The 20437-nt window shown below is 39.9% G+C and overlaps 2 protein-coding genes across 5 annotated transcripts in view; both read right to left on the bottom strand.

Moving 5' to 3' along the window:
• The window catches only part of LOC137262252 (RNA ligase 1-like), a 136988-nt gene that overhangs the window by 82954 nt on the left and 33597 nt on the right, over nucleotides 1-20437 (bottom strand). The gene's annotated exons all lie outside the window — the stretch shown is intronic.
• On the bottom strand, nucleotides 760-14310 carry LOC137261763 (transgelin-2-like). 2 transcript variants are annotated; one of them, XM_067799547.1, is made up of 6 exons: nucleotides 14122-14310; nucleotides 7118-7215; nucleotides 6817-6909; nucleotides 5713-5771; nucleotides 4627-4849; nucleotides 760-1385 (listed from the first exon to the last, which is right to left on the bottom strand). In XM_067799547.1, exons 2-6 carry the CDS (start codon nucleotides 7181-7183, stop codon nucleotides 1323-1325), a joined length of 504 nt encoding a protein of 167 aa, XP_067655648.1. In that variant the 5' UTR covers nucleotides 7184-7215; nucleotides 14122-14310; the 3' UTR covers nucleotides 760-1322. The 2 variants fall into 2 exon arrangements, with proteins under 2 accessions (XP_067655648.1, XP_067655647.1); XM_067799546.1 differs by having other exon boundaries at nucleotides 760-1563; nucleotides 14122-14263.

Raw genomic sequence — 20437 nt, 5'->3', positions numbered from 1 at the left:
TGGAACGTGGGAATAAATGAGTTTCAATGCATGGAATATACCTCAGGGATTAAGATTGGAAACCAGTTACCTCATTTCTGATTGGTTCATTCTCTTGACTTTTCTCAATCCTTTCCGGTCACACAACCTAGGAATTATTGTATGTTATCGATTCTTTGTTAGATTGTGTTGATTTTGATCACCATACCTGACTTCCTGTAGAATAAGTATAACTAGCAGCTGTAATCACAATGGAGGAGGATGTTGTTTCTCTTCACAACTCAAACCCTTGAAACTGTCAGTCAGTCTGTCAAATACATCAACTAATGTTTCAGGCAATTTATAAATAGACTGCTACACACTGACTGTAACATGTTACCTTCCTACACCACATGGTTGTGGACATAACTTGTTTGACAATGGTGTTAGTAATAGAGAAGTTGCATGTCCAGAGAATTATCTCCCTTGTTTACGAAAACATTCTGAAAATCATCTCATGCTTTTCTAGGTATATGGGGGCAGTGGGGTAGCCTAGTGGTTAAAGTGTTCGCTTGTCATGCCAAAGATCTGTGTTCTGTTGCCCACATTGGTACAATGTGTGAAGCCCATTTTCTGGTGTCCCCTGCCATTATTCGCTGGAATATTGCTAAAAGAGGCATAAAATCATACTCAACACACTCACAAGAAGCTTGACTTAATATTAGGAACCATGAAACATTACCTGAATAACAAGCATGCATCCTTCTCAAGCTGATTGTAGATATGATATCAAAGCAAGGCGAGTTTTAACAAGTTTATTTGTAAAAATGCTGCTCAATGAGTGCTGAGACATGAGTATTTTATATCTCCCCATGAGGCAGTGCCCTGAGCGCAGCGTCATACCATGTACAAATCAAGAAATAACAAGTTGTCCAACAAATAGTTTTCAGTTAAGCATTACAGCAGTGCTCTATATGCTAGCAGCTAAGCAACTAACTATGATTACTGGGATTATGGGTGCTCATAGATGAGACAGGAGGAGACAGGAACAAGGCAGTTTGAACTAATACTCACTCTTGTCAAAATATATGTCAAAATAATAAATGGAACGAAACAGTTATTTAGAAATTCCAAGATAGAAAGTACTGTCTAGGTGTTTGGAAATTTTCATCATGCAAGGGTATAAATAGTGCTGGATATTGGAACAACAACAGCTAAACTAAAACATGAACTAGAGATATACATAGTGAAAAGAATAAAGATTTGAAAGTATAGACATGAGGCTGTTAAAACATGGCAGGCAGGATCTAGCCGGTCATGGCCAGAAAGGTCTGGTTAGATCCAGTGGAGGCGGTTGAAGGTGTTTAGCTATCTAGCGTTGGAGCTTTTACTCCCAGGTAAGTGACTTGGAAACCGTTTTCATTAGCCTGAAACATATACAAGTCAGTACTGTTAGTGAATAAGCACAGGCAAATGGACATGGAACAAGAAAAATGAGGAACAAAGACACCAGTTTTCCTTTTCTTTCCATTTTGTGTTTTAATCGTCGGAGAGGTATCGCTCAATTTGTCCGCAGTACATCACTTCATAGCCGTTGGCATTTGCCTGGAAATTGAAAAAAAGAAAAGGTCACATTAAGTGTTTTGAATTGATATTTGTCTACCAACTCTACTGGTTGTTTCCTGAAGTTTTCAGATATAGTTTGTTTCAAGAGGATTCTGGGTCCGGAAGAATTCTGTTAAAAGGACATTTTTCTAGGGGTATTCTACTGGAAATACAGGTGAAAGTTTAACAGGTTTTTATGTAATGGGATGGAAATCACTCTTATGGTATCAGGTATAAATCTGAATTCATATAAATATGTAGACAGAACAATTGTTTTAGGGTTAATAGTATTTCTGCTACCGTATGTTTTAGGGTTTCCAGTATATTTGTGAAGAAAGTAGTCAATAGGAAGACTACTGCATGTTCAAGGATAAGTTTTGGGGATACCAGCATATGACCATGGTGTAGTAAATTATGTTTTAAGGACAACAAAGGTATAAGGATGGAATATACTGTATGTTTATCAGCATATTCATAATTCCTAGATTATTATTTAATCAAAATCAATATTAGGAATGGTAACTTTTTTCAGGTTGTACTTCTGGGTACCTACAGGAGTGCTCATGACAGTGCGGGTCTGTGGATACAGTTTTGTTACCATGACAACATGGATGGGGGTTAATTGTGGTGTAGTCCATTGCAAATGTTAACATCTACACGAGGTAATTCATGTCATGGTGTTGTAGAGGTTCATCAGTTACAACTTTGGGTTTTGTTAGTAGATTTATGTACAGATGTTTACATCAGTTCAGATGCAATATGCCACTGAACATTATGTGAGTGAACCTCAATAAATCAAAAGAATTTCAATACTTTTGCAATGAAGTAAAAATTCAGTTCACTATTTTTTTCACTGAAACAATACTCTTCTGTTTAATCTGTATTCTGCAGATGTGATATGTGTTTGTTCAAACTTGCATCATCAACAGGATTTTGTAATTTAATTCCATTTATTATCAATTTATTACTTCTTACGACTGAAATATTGGTGATGTGACTATAAATCTTAACTCACTCACTCAAACTTGCCTGTGTTCACCCAGTAGAAAATGGGTACCCAGTGGGATAAGACGTGACTACTAACCTAGCACCCCATTGGCAGGCAGGGTTATATGGGTAATACTAGTCTAATTGTTAGCGTTTTGAGCATCCACCCAGTGAGTGGAGTTTCAAGTGCATAATAAATGAACTTATTGTTTATCTTTTATGTACACCTGGAAAAGCCAAGAACAATCCCATGTTTTTAGCATATTTCTCAAAATTCCACCCATCTTTAGAAATATCAACAAGTGAGGCAGGCATTGTTCATTTGTAGATACATAATTAGCTTGGTTTTAATTATACTTGAAGAAGGAGCCATACAACATCTCCATACAAAATCAAGTCCCTGAGAACGCCAAATGGTTGGCCCCTAGTCTGTCTCACAATCCCTGTAGCACATTATTTTCCATACTGCCACCTCCTTCCTGTAATTCCCAAGCCCTAAATGAAGCAAGTCAGATTATGATTTTCCCAACTGAATGGGGCTCCTTTTAAATTTAATTAGTTTATTTGTTTATAAGACAAGTGAGTATATGGATGGCAACTTCATTTTTTTGTATAACACAATGTTTCTGGGGTACTTCTTGTCCTCTTCATCACCTAGAGATGGGTCAAGAAGTAGCCTAGAAACAATAAAGAAGTTATCATCCATATGCTTGTCTCACACATTCACCAACTCCTAAATGCCTCTCCAGAATCTCGGTTTATTTGTTACTGTCAATATTATATATAGTCAGAGACTAAGGGTTAGGTTGGTCCTTTATAAAGGCATTTCTGGAAAACTGATTTTTTTCTTGTTTGACTGCAACCTTACAAGGACAATAGCTGCGTCCTATGTGCTAAGTGGCTTGGAGTTTTTAGATCTTACTGAAAGAACTTAGATGTTTGAAGTTTATGATTGTCGGCAATGGCTGTCAGGAAACAGGTGGTCACAGGTAGGCTGATTACCTGAAAACTCGAATGAAACTTGGTTTAATGTTTATGTCGTTTAGTTTTTAGTTTTAGTTTTCAAACATCTGAAGCCACAACACCACAGGTTCACAACTTATTGACAACATCGAGAAGTGGTAAATTGACCATCTAGAATAACAGTCATACAGGGTTTGGGTGCGCCCAAATCACGTCACACAACATCAAAGATGGTTGATCCAAGATGCTCATAGATGTATCATACATTTATGTATAGAATTTACTTGATGAAAGAGCTGGTTAAATAATGCAGTTGGTTGGGTACATATTTTGACTGAATGGATGAGTTGTATGGCACTGGAAACGTGAATTGAAATGGGAATTTGGGAATGAAGCGGGAGGAATTAGTGCAAGGGAGGAAGGAAATCACTCGTAACAATAACATCGTCAGTTGTAACAATATAACAAATTGCATGAGCAGAACTTGAAAAAAAATAGTTTAAACTTAACATAGCATTCTTGTTATGTAAAATACAACAGAAATGCATTCAGAATCTGTTGAAAAAAATATTACTTCATACTGTGAAATATATAAATAATATTTTACGGCACAACATTCACAGTAATGCACAATACTGGATGTCAATAACCTGTACAGACAGGTCTTATGGATAAATAATATGACAATACCAGTGAAAATAACAGAGTCGGCATATTATCAAAAGACAGAATATAAATAACAAATGAACTTATTAGATAGAAACTCAAATTAGCGTTCCAGTTTATTATAGCAAATAATAACAATTATAATTGATTATAACTAACACAAGCAATCACGAGAGACTACAGCAGACTCAACCACATTCGTATCTACTCGCCTCTTTCCGTGGAATGACGCGAGTAGTTACGGATGACTCAGCTAAACAGTAATCCACTCGTCAGCACGTCAGCTTCGTGATAGGGAACCATTCGTAACTAATCGTCTCTTTCCGTGACCTATGGCCTGTGATTGGTTCGTCAATACAACTTATATTCCAGGAACGTTTTTAGTATTTCTGAGTTCTTACTGAGTTACTCGCAATGCTTTCGCCATTGCTTGAGAACAGGACCTACCTTCATGCCAAGACTGTGGAGGGTGTTGATGACGTTTACAAAGGGACCCTTCCTGCCCTCCCACAGATCCACCGACTGCACCAGGGACTCCTTCTTCATGCCATAGGTCGTGCAGCCATTGTTGAAGTTCTCGATGTTGCCGAAGGCAGCGAATGTGTTAGGTGCCTTCTTCTTGAAGCTCACTGGGGGCTGGCCTATGGAAGCCAGGAGCTGGTTGATGAGTCTGGGGTGAATAACGGTTACAAAGAATTAGACGTGGCTCAAGATCATCTTGATCTGCCTGTTTTGTCTCATCTAAACATGAGGCCAGATACCATATACCGATCGTTATATGGTCCCTGATAAGGCTATTCGAACAGACTATCTGTGGATTGGACATTTGTCTAGTCTGCAAAAACGCAGTCTTAGAAATTTGAATAATATAAGTCAGAATTTACACGTTTAGGTTGAAACACGCACTGAAGTTTATTGAGACGTGTCTCTCAGTACCGAAGCATGCAGGGCACACAATGATCCACATGTATATATTCTGCCATATGCTTTCTTTGCATCAGAGACCATATGCCGGTGTGTGGTTCCTGTATTATGTACTGTATCCACGTATCAATTTGGATAAAGCAGGCACGTAGCGAGCCATTGTTTCGAGTAAGCCCGATGGGTTGCACAGTTTTATGTATATTTACATAGTATTGGGGGTTTGCCCAACCTCTATAACAGCTATCATGTGTAATCCGTCTTTTTATATAAATAATGGTAGCTATTCTCCCGTAAAGTAAACGAGATACGAGAACAATGAAGGTTTTTAAACCTTAATTTACAGTTTGAAGATAACAGATTACCTTTCACACAAAATTCTAATTTCCCGGAAAACACCATTAAAACACATACCAGGTTCATATATTGTACACATTTTAAACAAAGTTACAGCTGATCACCCAAAACCTGTTTCATAATTAAATACTGCCCCAGGAAATGTATACTCATACCTGTGTAGATCTCCCAAGGAATCAGATAAATATATATAGGGCAGGACAAGGGACAGTTTACAGGAACTGACGACAACATGGTTGCTATGGAAACACTCACTTGCAGAGAACGGAACCAGATTTGAGCCACTCGTGGAGGTCCCTTTGTTTGCAGCTTTTCTACAAGGAAAGGATGGGAATGGAGGAGAGAGCACACACACACACACGGTCTCAGACTGGTCACTGGAAATCTTAGTAAAAACTACTAAACTCCATAACGGCACTCGTACATGACAATAGGGCCCTATATCACAAAACGATCTTAGAGCTACGACTGTAGAACTCTATGTTAAATTATGGGAGATACGACAGTCGTAGCGCTAAGATCGCTTTGTGAACCGAGGCCAAGGTGTGGAAACACATCGGGTAGAACACTGCAGTTACGATGTCGTTAAGCTCCACGCGTTCCCAAGCAGAGCAAGATGCGTACGACTGCGCTCAATGCGTTCCTGAAAAGACTCGTAGATCCAAACTACATGCGTCGGTTGTGGTCAGATATCACACCGGCCTCACTCTAAGTCTCATACAGTGAAAGCACGAATGCTGCTGTTCTTTGAGAAACGAACTCAGTCCAGATGAACAATATTTGTCAATTGTTTATACACGTGCACGTTCCTCAAAACCATTTCGGATTATCAAGTTCTTAATTCTTTTCATCCTTTTCCCTCCGCTAACTTTACATTTCAGTGTTTGGGAGTCATGTCAAAAGTATGTGCATGCTGTTGATCACCTGATTGTCCGATCCAGACCCGATTATTTACAGGCCGTCCTATAGCTTGAATATTCCTGAATGCGGCGTTAACAGTCAACCAACACTGGTAACTCAGGAACACAACATTGCGAGTTGCCACTGAGTTGCACCGCCCTTCACCATAGTGACCTGCGCCCCCTTCAGCAAGAGCACGGAATTGCCGAACGCAGTGGCGCTCCAGCACAATGCACAATACAGATGGGCCAAACCAACTGCAAACATAGGGGGAGATTAAATACAGACACTGGGTTTTGTTTCCCACTACGTACTGTGCGTAATGGTACATCGCTGACTGTGTATTAACACGCAATGGGCACACGCTGGGTCTGTGGGTTCAGCCATAGCTCATGCCCGTCATATATGAATCAGCCGTCTCGCTTGTACAAGAACACGGGTTGAAACAGGCAATCTTACCAATGACCCTGCTTCCTCATCTCCACTCAGAACAGCCTGGATCCACGTTTTAATGGCCTCTGGTGTACCATCCTGCTCCAACTGATCGTAGCTCTGTAACAGATGATCTGACAATATGAACAAGGGGGGCATCCAGCCGATCGTAGCTCAGTAACAAACGGTACAATCCGGCTAACTGTAGCTATGGAACAAAGGGTGAAATAGTGTAAAGAAGGGACATCATGGATGGTTCAATAAAGGTGGTTGTTGCTCCTAAATCATAAAATGTTGTACAATGGACAAGGAACAGAGATGAACTCACTGTTTCCATCTTCTGTTCGATCTGGTATCCAATGCCGGATTTCTTTGCTCTGCTAGCGTCAGACATGGTGGCTGGCTAATGGGTGAACTTTTGTACGGCTGAAACATGTCAACAACACTTATACATTAGAACTTGTCTTCCTGTGAGTAAATCATTATTTTGTCTTGTCATTAAGTACATAATGTTTTCAGTTTGCCTGACTTCGATATAGAATATTGCTGCTTGATAGGACAGTTTCAGTCATTTTCCATGGGGGAATAAGCTCGTATGTTGACGAAGACGAAGGCATAGCTGAGCTCAAACGTCTTTAGTTGGTTCCAAACGACATGACAAAGGCAAGTATTCATGAATGAGGTGAGCGGACGTCCAGCTCAATCCCAAGGCGTTTCCAGCGAGCGGCATTATCCTGTTCGTTGTCGTCCCTACATACAGTCGGACTCCTTGACAATATATATAGATGTGCGCATATATGCATTATTTGACAACACTGGGCAGGCAAAGGCTCTACAGCGGCAGACAGAGAAACAATAACACTTCCTGGACCGATTGATGTGGTGATGGACACAGCCAAGAGGGATGACCAACAGAGCATAAATGTCATGTATCATAATTAATGAAAGTGACCAAATGAAACAGGGTGGCTGGCAAGGCACGCCGTTCTTAAGGATTAAGAATGCAGGCTGGCCTTAAATGAATAATTACAGCTAACTCCCACGTGTCTTCGCTACATAGTTTTTGGTCTTAAGTAATATTTGGAAGATGGCTTTCCTGAATAAGACACTATGGTATGGAGGTCACGTTCTCTCGCAGGCCAAATAATCACCAGATGACGACTTTATAGTTATAATGCAATAAGTACCTATAGCGTTAGCATGTGAAACATACAGGTTTAAGTTCAGAAAAGGAGTCAGTACGCTAGCTTGGTCGTTGTCTTGTAATGTTGAACACGGACATCCCAAATGGATGAAATGCATTAGATAAGACTAGAAGGTACCCAATGAAATGTCGTTCAGCGTTGACAATGCTGCCTATCTAATTTACAGTCATGTTTAAGAAACACAAAATTAAAAGGTAGAATGTTGTTCAAAGTGGTCAAACTGTACCTTAAATGTACATTCAGTAGTTTCATAAATGACCAATCACGTTTCACCAATTTTCAAGCCTTAAGACACAGTTAATGACTTTTGGATTTAACCTTGGTAGTCAGTTTGGACAGGGTTTGTGACCAGGGTTCCCTTTCATAAAACACTAAGGTGATCGGAAATCACTAAGGTAGCCTTAGTGCAATGTGATGCTAAGGTTAACCTCAGTAAAAATTGCTTCATGAAAGGAACCCCAGATCCGTATTCCATCATTTCGAACCTATGAGCATAGAATTTACAAACAACTTTTAAAAAATAACAACAATTTAACAGAAACAAAGATAATTGTCATGTCACCTTTATGGGTGAGTCTGCCAACATTGATTATATTGAACTTAGACTAACTTACAGTGTGTGCAAGCCACACCAATGACTGAGAGGATGGACATTACCCCAAAAATACTACGGCAATAAAACAACAGATCACATTGAAGCAAGTGTGTTCCTTTGATTTTTCCAGTTTTCTTCACAGACCTTGCACCGCACAGATTGTGAAGACATTTGTTGTAAAATGCTCAATCAGCTTGTATTTACACATTTGTCAGGTACGAACTTTAACCACATACTTGTCATTGCTTATCGGACTCATAAGATCATTTCCTCGAGCTCCTACCCTTGGTTTATTTGATTGTGTGTCTGTTAATGCCACACTCAGCAACTTTGAAGCTAAATGATGACAATATGTTACTGGGCATGGATCTAAGCATTCCAGTATGATGATATACATCAACCATGTCAGCAAACCTGACTGTTAGTTGCCCCACGACAAGTTTTTTTGTTGCAGATATCTGAATATTAATTATGATGTGTATGAGAATTAATGGCTTTCAGTATAATATCCCAGGTGAGGAAAGAAAAATTGTAATAATGTCCGTCTCTGTAATATGAGGGACTCACACACACACACACACACACACACACACACACAGAGAGAGAGAGAGAGAGAGAGAGAGAGAGAGAGAGAGAGAGAGAGACACACATGAAAATTCCTTATAATATCCCAGGTGAGGAAGAGGAATTTGTAATAATGCCAACCTCTGTAATATGAGGGACTCATAAAACGGGGAACACGACCTTTCGGAGGATATTCTTACGCCTTCATTATGTAAATAACAGCAAGGAAGCAGACAGTTATTTATGCCCATGTGATCCCAAACCCCCATTAACTATACTACTCAACAGAAATGATAAGATAACAAAGGTGGACACTTAACAGGGAATCCTGTAGTTAATGACAGTGGACCAATAGATACCAGGCGTTAGTCAAGCCGCATATAATAGTGAAAGGTAATTATAGGCATTTGGTGTTCTCCCAATCCGATGTGACCCGTTAGTAATGGCAGAATTAACATGTAAAAATGTACGATTGATGAAAGAAACGATGGCACACTGGAATTGGTAGGCAGTGTAAACAATCCGTGCGTGTCAGCGAGCACTGTGCGTCTTAGCGGGAGGAATGTCTGGTAGATAACGCCACTCAGAGAATGCGCCTGGTAGTGGGAAGGTGTAAATTTAGACCTCCGTGGGGGCGATATACTCGTATGGTTCTTCCTGGTCACGTGGCATATTATTTCCATTTCTCATGCCTGTTTGCTGTTGATGCCGTCTGAATATGAACGTGTGTGCCCAAACTGAGGAGTTGAATTTAGAGTCATTACCCCTTGCACCTTTGACCTCCGAATGATAATGCACGTGTGGGATCATCTCACGGGTGTCCCTTATGCCTTGGCAAAAGTCAGCGTGACATGAGATGAGTGAAGAGGTTTTACTGCGCTAGTTTTATGGCACTTGCACTAGCTGCATCTTGCATATTATGCTCAGTAAGAGAGTGGGTTTTACACCGCCTTTAGCAATTTCAACATTATCACGACACGGGGAGGCAGAAATGGACTTTACTCTTTGAAACCAAATGGGTATACGAAACCCCCGTCTGAACGAGCTGCGTAAACACTGGTGCCACATTGGAAAAGATTTATTTCAAAATGTCGTTACTTTCATTCTAAAATTTAAACTAGCATGCATGCATTACTTTTATATGGTGTTCCATTAGCAGCAATGACATAACATCACGCATCACACCCCGATCCCGATGTCATGAGGTCAATCACTGGATAGTCTGGTCAGATAATAAGCCTTCGATAAAATGTTTGCAATACGGAGATGACGCAAAACGACAGGACTGGATCGTCATCCGCCATGATAAGCAAACTCTAGTGAACCGGGCTTCCTTTTACAAAGCACTGAGGCGATCATAAGTCGCTAAGGCAACCTTAGAGCAGTGTTAAAGAATGGGAGTTAGGGTTAACCTTAGTAAAGGTTGCTTTGTGAAAGGAGACCCTGGACAACCGCTGTGGTCAAGTGGATGAAACCCTTGGTCGGTGATCCGATCCATGGTCATGCTTTTAGACAAGTATGTTTATCATTAACCAGCCCTGCCTCGACATCACGAGGATGGATCACGATATAACATCTTGATGGAAACAGATCATTCCATTGTAAATTGAAAAAAAATTAGTCAAAGTGAGATGTGAGATGGGTGTCAATGTTAAACTGTCGTAAGAGGCGACTAACAGGATCGAATAGTCAGCTTCGCTGCCCTGGTTGACACATGTCGTATCCCGCCTGCGTAGATCGATGTTCATGATGTCAATCACCGGTTTGGTCCAGATTCGATTATTTACGGATCGTCTTCATATAGCTGGAATATTGCTGAGAGCGGTGTTAAACAACAAACAAACAGCTAATCAAAAATAGAACATCCTAATGTATTATTCACGGTGTCTTTATCATCATTCAAGATGTTCTGTGTGATATATAATAGCTGTACTACAAACAGACAAGGTAAAGCACCCTGGAAACATCAGGTATATCTCCTCTCAACGAAAACCAGTAATCTGTGCAGCATAGGGCATTTACGATGAATCAAAGGGCTTGTGATTTATTACTTAGGATCGGAGTTTGGAATTTGCATTCCTTAGTTTTCTAGAATGATATCCATCGCAAACATGTTACTGGCGCCCTGAATGATTTTTCCGAAATATCACATATTTTGATAAACAGTCCATTTTTTCATGAACATTCCTTAAAGTTCCCTCCTTTTTTTCACACGACTCTCCAGATACGTTTTGTCTCTCCATCATTCTCTGCAATATACACCATTCCATCAGACAGAGGCAGACACTTCATTTCAGACTCCACCACCCATCACATTGCTGTTCTAACATCCTTAGAGCTTGTCAAGAAGATATGACTGTGAGTTATTTAACACCCAGGTCTAATCACTGTGACGTCATCGACATAACTGAAAGAAGGACCGGAGACAAGATATTATAAGCGTTCTCCTGGTATTTTGAGATACCACAACCCTTGTTTTTATGTTCTCCATAGCAACCCGTCAGTTTATGTTTCTTCAGATGCACCTAAATTTGGAAGCACTTAACAGATGTGTTAGTTTACATGTCAGCTTGTACACAGACAAGTGGCAATGCTTTTAGAAAGTTGCAGATCTGGTATTTGGTTTACAGACTTCTTTTCCTCAATTAATTCTCTCTTCAGATGAAGAAGCCGTAGTTGTGTCATTGTCAAAACTGCTGTTGGGACGTGGGATGTTGTTGTTCCTCTCTGAAAACTTACGAGTCAGAATGACGTTTATGCTGTTGTGGCTGCCGGCGTGAGCGAGTGTTGTTTTACACCGCAATCACCAATATTCCTGCAGTATCATGACACCTTTGAAATATACGGGTCGAACGAACCAGTGACGGAGGGTATATTCCGATGCTTCCTTTCACAAAGCACTTTCGTGATCGTAAATCACTAAGATGGCCTAAGTGGAATATTAAAGAATGGGATTTAAGGTTAACCTTAGTAAAGGTTGCTTCGTGAAAGGAGCATCAGGTCCCTTGATCCTCATGTTAGTGTCTCTCGGACAAGCACTTGATACAGGATACCTGTTATGACCAGAACGTCCAGGTGATTCTTACAATGGAAATTATTCTTATTCTTATTTAATCACATTCATAATCTGAGTATAGTTATTTTACTGTCATGGTCACATTCAATGATGCTTCAGTGGCCGTCTATATAAATCCATAGTAGGGTGTCGATTTTACATTATGCTGTGGTGCAAAAATATCTATGAAAAATACTAAATGAATCTCATTGAATTGCATTATTGTAGATACATTTAATAAAGGACTGCAGGTACTTTTTGCTGAGCGAGTGTTGTCTTAAACAGCTTTTATTCACGGCAGGGGACACCAAAAATGGGCTGCACTCATTATTCCCATGTGGGGAATCAAACCCGGGTCTTCAGCGTGACGAGCGAACACCTTAACCGCAAGGCTTCCCCACCGCGCGGTGCTCGCTGAACTTCAGAATCTCTTAAAACCCGTTAATCAAAGTTATTTGGAATCGTGTGCAAAACAAGTACTGTGGAGGCGTGGGGAATTTTAGAACGGCGATCGATTTCGGAAGTGTTTATATTGCCAAGGAGTCTGTGTGAAAGGGGTTTCTTGTACGCAAGGTAAAGGACATGCCGTCCTCTCCCCTTGGTACTAGCAACGACATCTCCAAGGTCACACAGCTGTCAACAGAACTGATCAGGAAACCATCCTTCAAACCAAACTTATCAAAACGTATCTTTCATACCAGGCAATATTATGGGTTTCTTTCACACGTCGATATGACTTTTAAAAGCAACAAATGCAAAATGGCAAATTCATCTAAGCAAATATCACCATGGAAATATGTTACTGCAAGTATAGTGTCATAAGTTATGGAGGCATAAGTATAGCAGCAGGCGCTGTATGCTGCTGCGAGGTTTTCCAAATACATCGGGAATACCGGAGACATTGTTGTCGAATCAGCAAGCGTCAATTGGTACCATGCCAGACGCCATCTTAGGGACCGTTTCACATGTGTATCAGTTGCTGTGCGATCACTTCTCAATGTTCAGACATCATGTCAAATGAGGGAATATCTCACTATTAAAGACGATTGCCTGGCATGGTGTAAGCATGTTAAGATGTTTCTCAGTTTTCATTCAGACTTTGTTCTAATTGAAGTAAAACTACTGTATATTGTAATGAGAGGAACCCCAACAGTTGGTGAATTGACTTCCGTCAACAATACATACACAGTTCGCAGTTTTCTTAATTTGGTCTGATTATATATCTTGTCTGCAAGCTCATTGTGTGGTAAATATGCTTCTGAAGAAGTAAATATGAAAATAGCAAAATATGTTTTTTCAAATTACCCGACAATCTGTGATTTGTTGTTACCAGAAGAAAAAAATATTGTTTTTATGACCAATGATAATGGCGAGAAGATGCACGTCGAAAATTTTGATGAAACAATTAACAATTGTAGTACCTTTAGTGGTCTCATTTTGTCAGTACTACAAAAAGCATAAACATTAAGTAGATTCCGAAATACCGCTTGTGAGATTTTCCAACTATTTACCCGCTCAAAAAACAAGCTTCCTAATTAGTAACCCGTCTTATTCAATAGCTGAACGGCATTGGATGGAGCACATGCGCCTAATAATACAAGAACAGGTTTTTTCAAGTAATGTAAATATGTCAAACAGCAAATTCCCATAAACAAAATGGCCTTGGAACCATCTTCAGCTGAAACTGCTGATGAAATACTTTGGGTATACTTAAAAAAGGTATCTTTTTTGAGAAGCTGCAGTAGAACTTACAGTCCCATTATAACATAATGAAAACGAGCTATGACGCGAGTGTAAGATACTGCAATGCATTATTTTAGGACGAGGAATCAGTTCATAAATCCATGACATAGGTAAAATTATTCAACAGCAGACGTTTCTTCCTTATCAGATATTATAGCATAAGTACTTACAGTTGTTGATCTGGTCTTGGTAAGTGTACACTACACAGGGCAGTGAAGGGAGCGATAGTCTCGTTTTCTCTCGGAGTTGCAGAATTAATTGTAGAAGCGAGAGTTTGGGGGGCTTCTCCTTTTATAGATATGGCCTGGAAACGCGAGACAGACGCGCGTGTTTGGTTGAAGCAGCGGAACTTGCTACACAGCGCACCCCTCTCAGACACGAGTGATTCAGGGAATCGTTATCTGTTTAACTTGTCTTGGACTGTGGTGATAGATATAGATTAATGGTGATTTTTACTGATTTCGGATATTTTCAACATTCTTGCATCAGATGTTACCTGCTTGAAATTTGGAAGAGAGCATATGTAGCCTGTACAGTTAAACAGAAGTACTATCATACTACTGCAGTAGGCGTGTTGTGTAATACGATGCTAAACTAATGGCGCGGTGTACAATTCAATGGTGATTTAGCTAGTGATGTTCTCTCTTCATTAAATGTAACGTATGAAGTAAGTATAAGTAGACACTTCCTTTTTAAAACTGTAATGTAAGTACATGTATAGCGAGTTTGCTATACAGGAAACATGGATGATGTACTGTGCTCTACCTCAATGCATGTTTACCTATGGCTTGGTGAAAGTAATGGATAATGTCTGACAATATATGTTTCCTTTAGGGCAATATTGCACATATTGATGAAATAGCAAACGTTAATCTATAGAAAACAGTGTAAAGACTGTGTAATCTCGTTAGTGAGTGAGTCTGGTTTTACGCCGCTTTTGTTATATTCCAGCAATATCAGGGAGGGGGGCACGAGCGATGGGTTTCCCATACTGAACCCATTTGGTATTCAAACCCAAGCTTTCGGCGTGACGAGTAAATGTTTAAACGGCCTACCCCGCCGCCTTCGTTATCCAGGAAACCCTGTCATAACGACAGTTCCAACGCCTTTCGATACAAACAAGACATTAATCTCTAAGGCTTCTTTCGTTTCTTTCATAGTTGACACTTTCACTGAGAACGACATAAAGCGGGTGAACCAGGAAACATAGAATGATGATAAAAAAAAATGCAACTTAATGAACGCCATTCCTTTATTTAAACTTTTCGCTACCCGTATAATTTCAATTTGAATGAAGTTTTGAATTTCTTTTATAAGCCACCATACATGCACGGCGTCACTTGAACCTATGTTCGGAAATGTTAAAAGGTCGTGGTAACTTTGCAATTCGAAAAATTCAGTTTGTTTTTACTTGTGCTCTTAACAATATATGTTTTGGAAATATACCTGCAAGTTAGGACCAGCGTTTACGTTTATGCTGTCATGTTACAAGACAACCAGCCTGTTGAAGGTCGTCAGAGAAATCGGTGTAGGCGAAAACAGGAGTCAGCGTATTTCCCCTGCTTGTCAGCAATAGACGAAGCTCTGCACGCCATCCTCACAGACAATGCTAAAAATAGAGGAGACTGCATATGTTGTTATAATTTTCCCTCAGCAACGTTTCAGCAACATTGTGGGTGGTGAATGTGAATTGCACCAAGACCTGAGAAAATAGTGGTTAACAGCATGAGCATCGGTATTTGTCTTTGGGGCACGATGACACATAGTCAGTTATGCGGGTCACTCACAGAAACAACACCACCACCGTCGATCATACGACATAAAGTATTTATGTTGGTTCACGTGTTTAGTTTTACGCCGCATTCCAGTGATCAACAGCATGAGCACTGATCTACGTAATTGGAATACCATGACGTGTGTCAACCAAATCAGCCAGCCTAACAACAAGCATGGGTAAATGAAGATCAGTTCTACCCCGGATCTTCGAGGTACTGTACCTCGGAATATACACCGGATAATGATATAAATCGCTATTGTTAGGAATTCGCAAAAAAAAGGGTCAGATGTACCTTTTACACCCTCAGATTTGTTTTGTACAGTCACTCATTTATAATACAATTTTCCCGTTGAAAACGGTTTGATAAACAGTTGTTTTCTAGGTAAGTGTATACGTGTATAAGCAGATATACGTAAAATGTTATTTAGCATGAGGGATGTCTTCTGGGTATTGAACAAGGGAGAATGGAAAACATAACCTTCCGGCGGAAAGAAACAATACACTTTAATTGACCAACTGACGGCTGCTCTGACGGCTGCTCTGTTATACATGTGTGATGGTGCATGCAATATTATCCGTGATATCCGTATCAAATACACCCTCAATATGCCCTGGAGATATCGAAGATGTATCAAACACAACTTCCTCCAATAATCATCTCCTCTTGGTTTTATATCCAACCACCAACTCGTCTCCGGACGCTGATTCCTTTGTCCGGACAGCGTGCAATATAGTATGGACCTTCTTTCTTGGTCATCTGGAAGAACATCTTGTCTCTGGATTAACATATTTTACAGAGAAAGTGTTCTAAATTTTATAGATAAAACATATTGGAGAGGAGCCCATAGAAATTCTCCCCCGAAACTTGTAATCTAGACTTGCATGGGCTGAATTGAGTATATTTGTTTCAGTGAGTGAGTGAGTTTAGTTTTAAGCCGCACAATATATTTGTTTCAGAGTCTGCATGACAAAGTTGTATTGTTTCAGAAACAGGTGTGTAGATGTCTATACTTATGTATAGTATTCCCAGAAATTATTGAGAATCATGTTGCGTCATGTAACTCATTACGTTTATTAACTTCTGACGTTTTACTTACATAAACATGTTATAACATCATCCTTTTACAGTCTCAGTCTTGTTTTAGTACTTTGATAGACCTCCTCGCTCAGCAATGCATGCCTGAATACGCCTAGGCACACTACCCATCAAAGTTTGTAGGTAATCGTGTGACAGGGTATCCCATTATTGGACCACCTCGGCCTTCATATCTTCAATATTTCTCAGTCCCTTTTGGTTTATTCTGTCCTTCATGACTCCCCACACATTCTCAATTGGGTTTAGGTCTGGGCTGTAACTGGGCCAGTCTAAAACTTGAACATTTTCGCCCGACAACCACTGTTTTGTGTAGCGCGCAGTGTGTTTTGGGTCATTATCATGCTGGAAAATCCAATCATTATCATACAGTGTTTGTACTGTCGGAAGAAGGTGACCATTTAGAATGTCAACGTATCTTTCTTTTGTCAAGTTTCCCGTGAAAACACACAATGGCGTCACTCTGCGAGCCGATATGCCACCCCACATGTGAAACTTCGGGCTATGTTTTGGTCGCTGGTAGATAGGTTTGACAGTATCTCTGGTCCAAATTTTCACACAATTAGGGAAAAGCCAAACAGAACTTTCATCCGAAAAGAAAACATTATCCCAATCTTGATTTTCATGAGCCCGACACCAGTTTAAACGTTTTTCCTTTTGTGCATCTTTCATCAACGGCGAGGGAATTCCACGTTTTTTCACCCAATTAAGGCTCTGTAATTCCTGCCTAACTGTCTCATTGCATACCTGAGGACTTCCTCTGCTAATCATTTCATTTCTGATGTTCTCAACACTTTTCAATTTGCCCCTACTCACAATCTGCCCAAGTCTTCGGCGATCCACAACACTGAATTTCCTAGGCCGACCTGCCCCTGCTTTGTGCTCTATCCCGGTTCCTGTTTGAATATTCTTCAAAGTTCTGTATACTGTAGACAGAGGAATACCATGTCTACAAGCTAACACTTTAGCATCAGCCTCACCCCTTTTAGAATCATCTAGAATGAGCTTTCTTTTCTCTCTTGCTGTAAATTCTGCCATGTCAACACAGGAAGCCGTCTGCTCAGACAAGGGAGATAACTCTTGACGTAATGAGCTGCCTTCTAAGCCTTCAAGAGTTGTCTCCCTTATTTAGTATGCTTAGTGCATAGTGAAAGCCCTTTTTCCAATCTTAGCATCATTAGAAAAAAAAACAAAGATTTTCTCAATAATTTCTGGGAACACTGTACGAATGTAGCCGAATAAAGTGTGAATATATATGTACTGACACATCGACCTGCATGCTCTCCACACTTTACATCGCCTAAACGTTGTGTCGGATACCTCCGCTCACACTGGGGAATGTCGACTAACATTAGTCCCCGAATATCTAACATTTGATAGCAATAAATAAACCCAATTAAATTTAAAAGGAGCCCCAGTGAGTTGGGAGACTGAACGGGGGGAAATCTAGACTTGCTTCAGCTTAAATTAGAGCTTTAGCATTGCCGGAGGGCAAGGCAGTAGGGAAAATGGTTCAAAGACTGTTGTAGCATGGGGAATGCGGCCGTGTGCGTAGTGGAAATACAGTACTCTATACATCCACACACTCAGATCCATGTTGATGTTTTACCTGCTGTTCTAGGGACTTGATAAGTGATTGAATAACCAAAGACAGTTTTAGCAGTGTCATCATTATTGTGAGGAATGAGGATACATTGTATGGATATACATCGTTTCTATTTTGCATAGACGACGTTTCCACGTGGATTCTAATGACATAGTCACTTGCTTGACTTTTCGACATAGATTCTAATGACATAGTCACTTGCTTGACTTTTCGACATAGATTCTAATGACATAGTCACTTGCTTGACTTTTCGACATAGATTCTAATGACATAGTCACTTGCTTGACTTTTCGACATAGATTCTAATGTCATTGCCACTTGCTTGACTTTTCGACATAGATTCTAATGACATAGTCACTTGCTTGACTTTTCGACATAGATTCTAATGACATAGTCACTTGCTTGACTTTTCGACATAGATTCTAATGACATAGTCACTTGCTTGACTTTTCGACATAGATTCTAATGTCATTGCCACTTGCTTGACTTTTCGACATAGATTCTAATGACATAGTCACTTGCTTGACTTTTCGACATAGATTCTAATGACATAGTCACTTGCTTGACTTTTCGACATAGATTCTAATGACATAGTCACTTGCTTGACTTTTCGACATAGATTCTAATGACATAGTCACTTGCTTGACTTTTCGACATAGATTCTAATGACATAGTCACTTGCTTGACTTTTCGACATAGATTCTAATGACATAGTCACTTGCTTGACTTTTCGACATAGATTCTAATGTCATTGCCACTTGCTTGACTTTTCGACATAGATTCTAATGTCATTGCCACTTGCTTGACATTTCGACATAGATTCTAATGTCATTGCCACTTGCTTGACATTTCGACATAGATTCTAATGCCTTTGTCACTTGCTTGACGTTTCGAAATAGATTCTAATGTCATTATCACTTGCTTGACGTCTCTACATAGATTCTAATGCATTTGTCACTTGTTTGACATTTCGAAAACACTTGCTTGATGTTTCGACATAGATTCTAATGCGTTCGTCACTTGCTTCAAGTTTCGTCATAGATTCTAATGTCTTTGTCACTTGCTTGACGTTTCGAAAACGATTGTTTGATGTTTCGACATAGATTGCTAGACGTTTCAACATAGATTCAAATGGCGTCACATGCTTGACGTTTCGACATGGAATCTAATGTCGTTCTCACTTGCTTGACGTTCGACATAGATTCTAATGCACTTGTTTCGATATAGACTGCTTGATGTTTCGACATAGATTGCTTGACGTTTCGACATAGATTCGACATAGTCACTTGCTTGACATATACAGACTACAGATATTGTATATATGACAATTAGAGTTGTCATCGTTCTTCATCTCCTTATAACGTCTAGAATGCCAATCAAAGAAGTCGCCATTAATGTGTTATTGGATCCAGTTGAGTGGGTCGATGTTCATACTGGTTTGTCTCCTAGTCCACTTCTGTCCGCATCGTCATGTGGGTCTGCAAATGAAACGGGTCCGTCTCATCGAACATGCGTTCGTGTATGCGCGTCTGTGCGTAGGCGTGACAGCGAATGCTGTAAGCTATGCCGCGTTGATACCATGGTGAATCCAAAGACCTACACTGAAAACAACCACTGAAAACATCCTTTTGGATATGTAACATAATCTACAGCTGTCAAAATACACGCATACATATACAGTCATCAATTGCTTTGAATAATCTTAGGTATCGTGAATGTTTGTATCTTGTCTACACAGCATAAAATAACCCATGTGTGTCACAGTTACTTGCAGTAATTATGTCTGATCGAGGCAGTGGTTCAGTTGTAAGGATGATGACATGCTAACAAGCCACACAGCCCAACTTTCCCATCAAATTTAGTTTAACTGTAGAAATTCGGATTAAAATGTGTCCAGTAACATTTGTTTGTCGAAAGAGGCACACCGAATGTTCAGGGTCTTCCCAGCGAGAAACAGCATATTTACTTACAGACCCACCACAGATAACTAACTATTTGTGGGTTGAATCG

The sequence above is a fragment of the Haliotis asinina genome, chromosome 14 (genome assembly GCF_037392515.1).
Source record: "Haliotis asinina isolate JCU_RB_2024 chromosome 14, JCU_Hal_asi_v2, whole genome shotgun sequence".
Lineage (NCBI taxonomy): Eukaryota > Metazoa > Mollusca > Gastropoda > Lepetellida > Haliotidae > Haliotis > Haliotis asinina.
Note: the sequence above shows the minus strand (reverse complement) of the source record. Positions and strands in the feature narration are given on the sequence as shown.

Coding starts and splice junctions, on each gene's coding strand:
- LOC137261763 (XM_067799546.1), bottom strand. CDS start 7,183: ATGTCTGACGCTAGCAGAGCAAAGAAATCCGGCATTGGATACCAGATC. Junction 5,772..6,816: donor ATGAGGAAGCAGGGTCATTG/GTAAGATTGCCT, acceptor CTTTCCTTGTAG/AAAAGCTGCAAACAAAGGGA. Junction 1,564..4,626: donor TCCACAGTCTTGGCATGAAG/GTAGGTCCTGTT, acceptor TTCAATTTCCAG/GCAAATGCCAACGGCTATGA.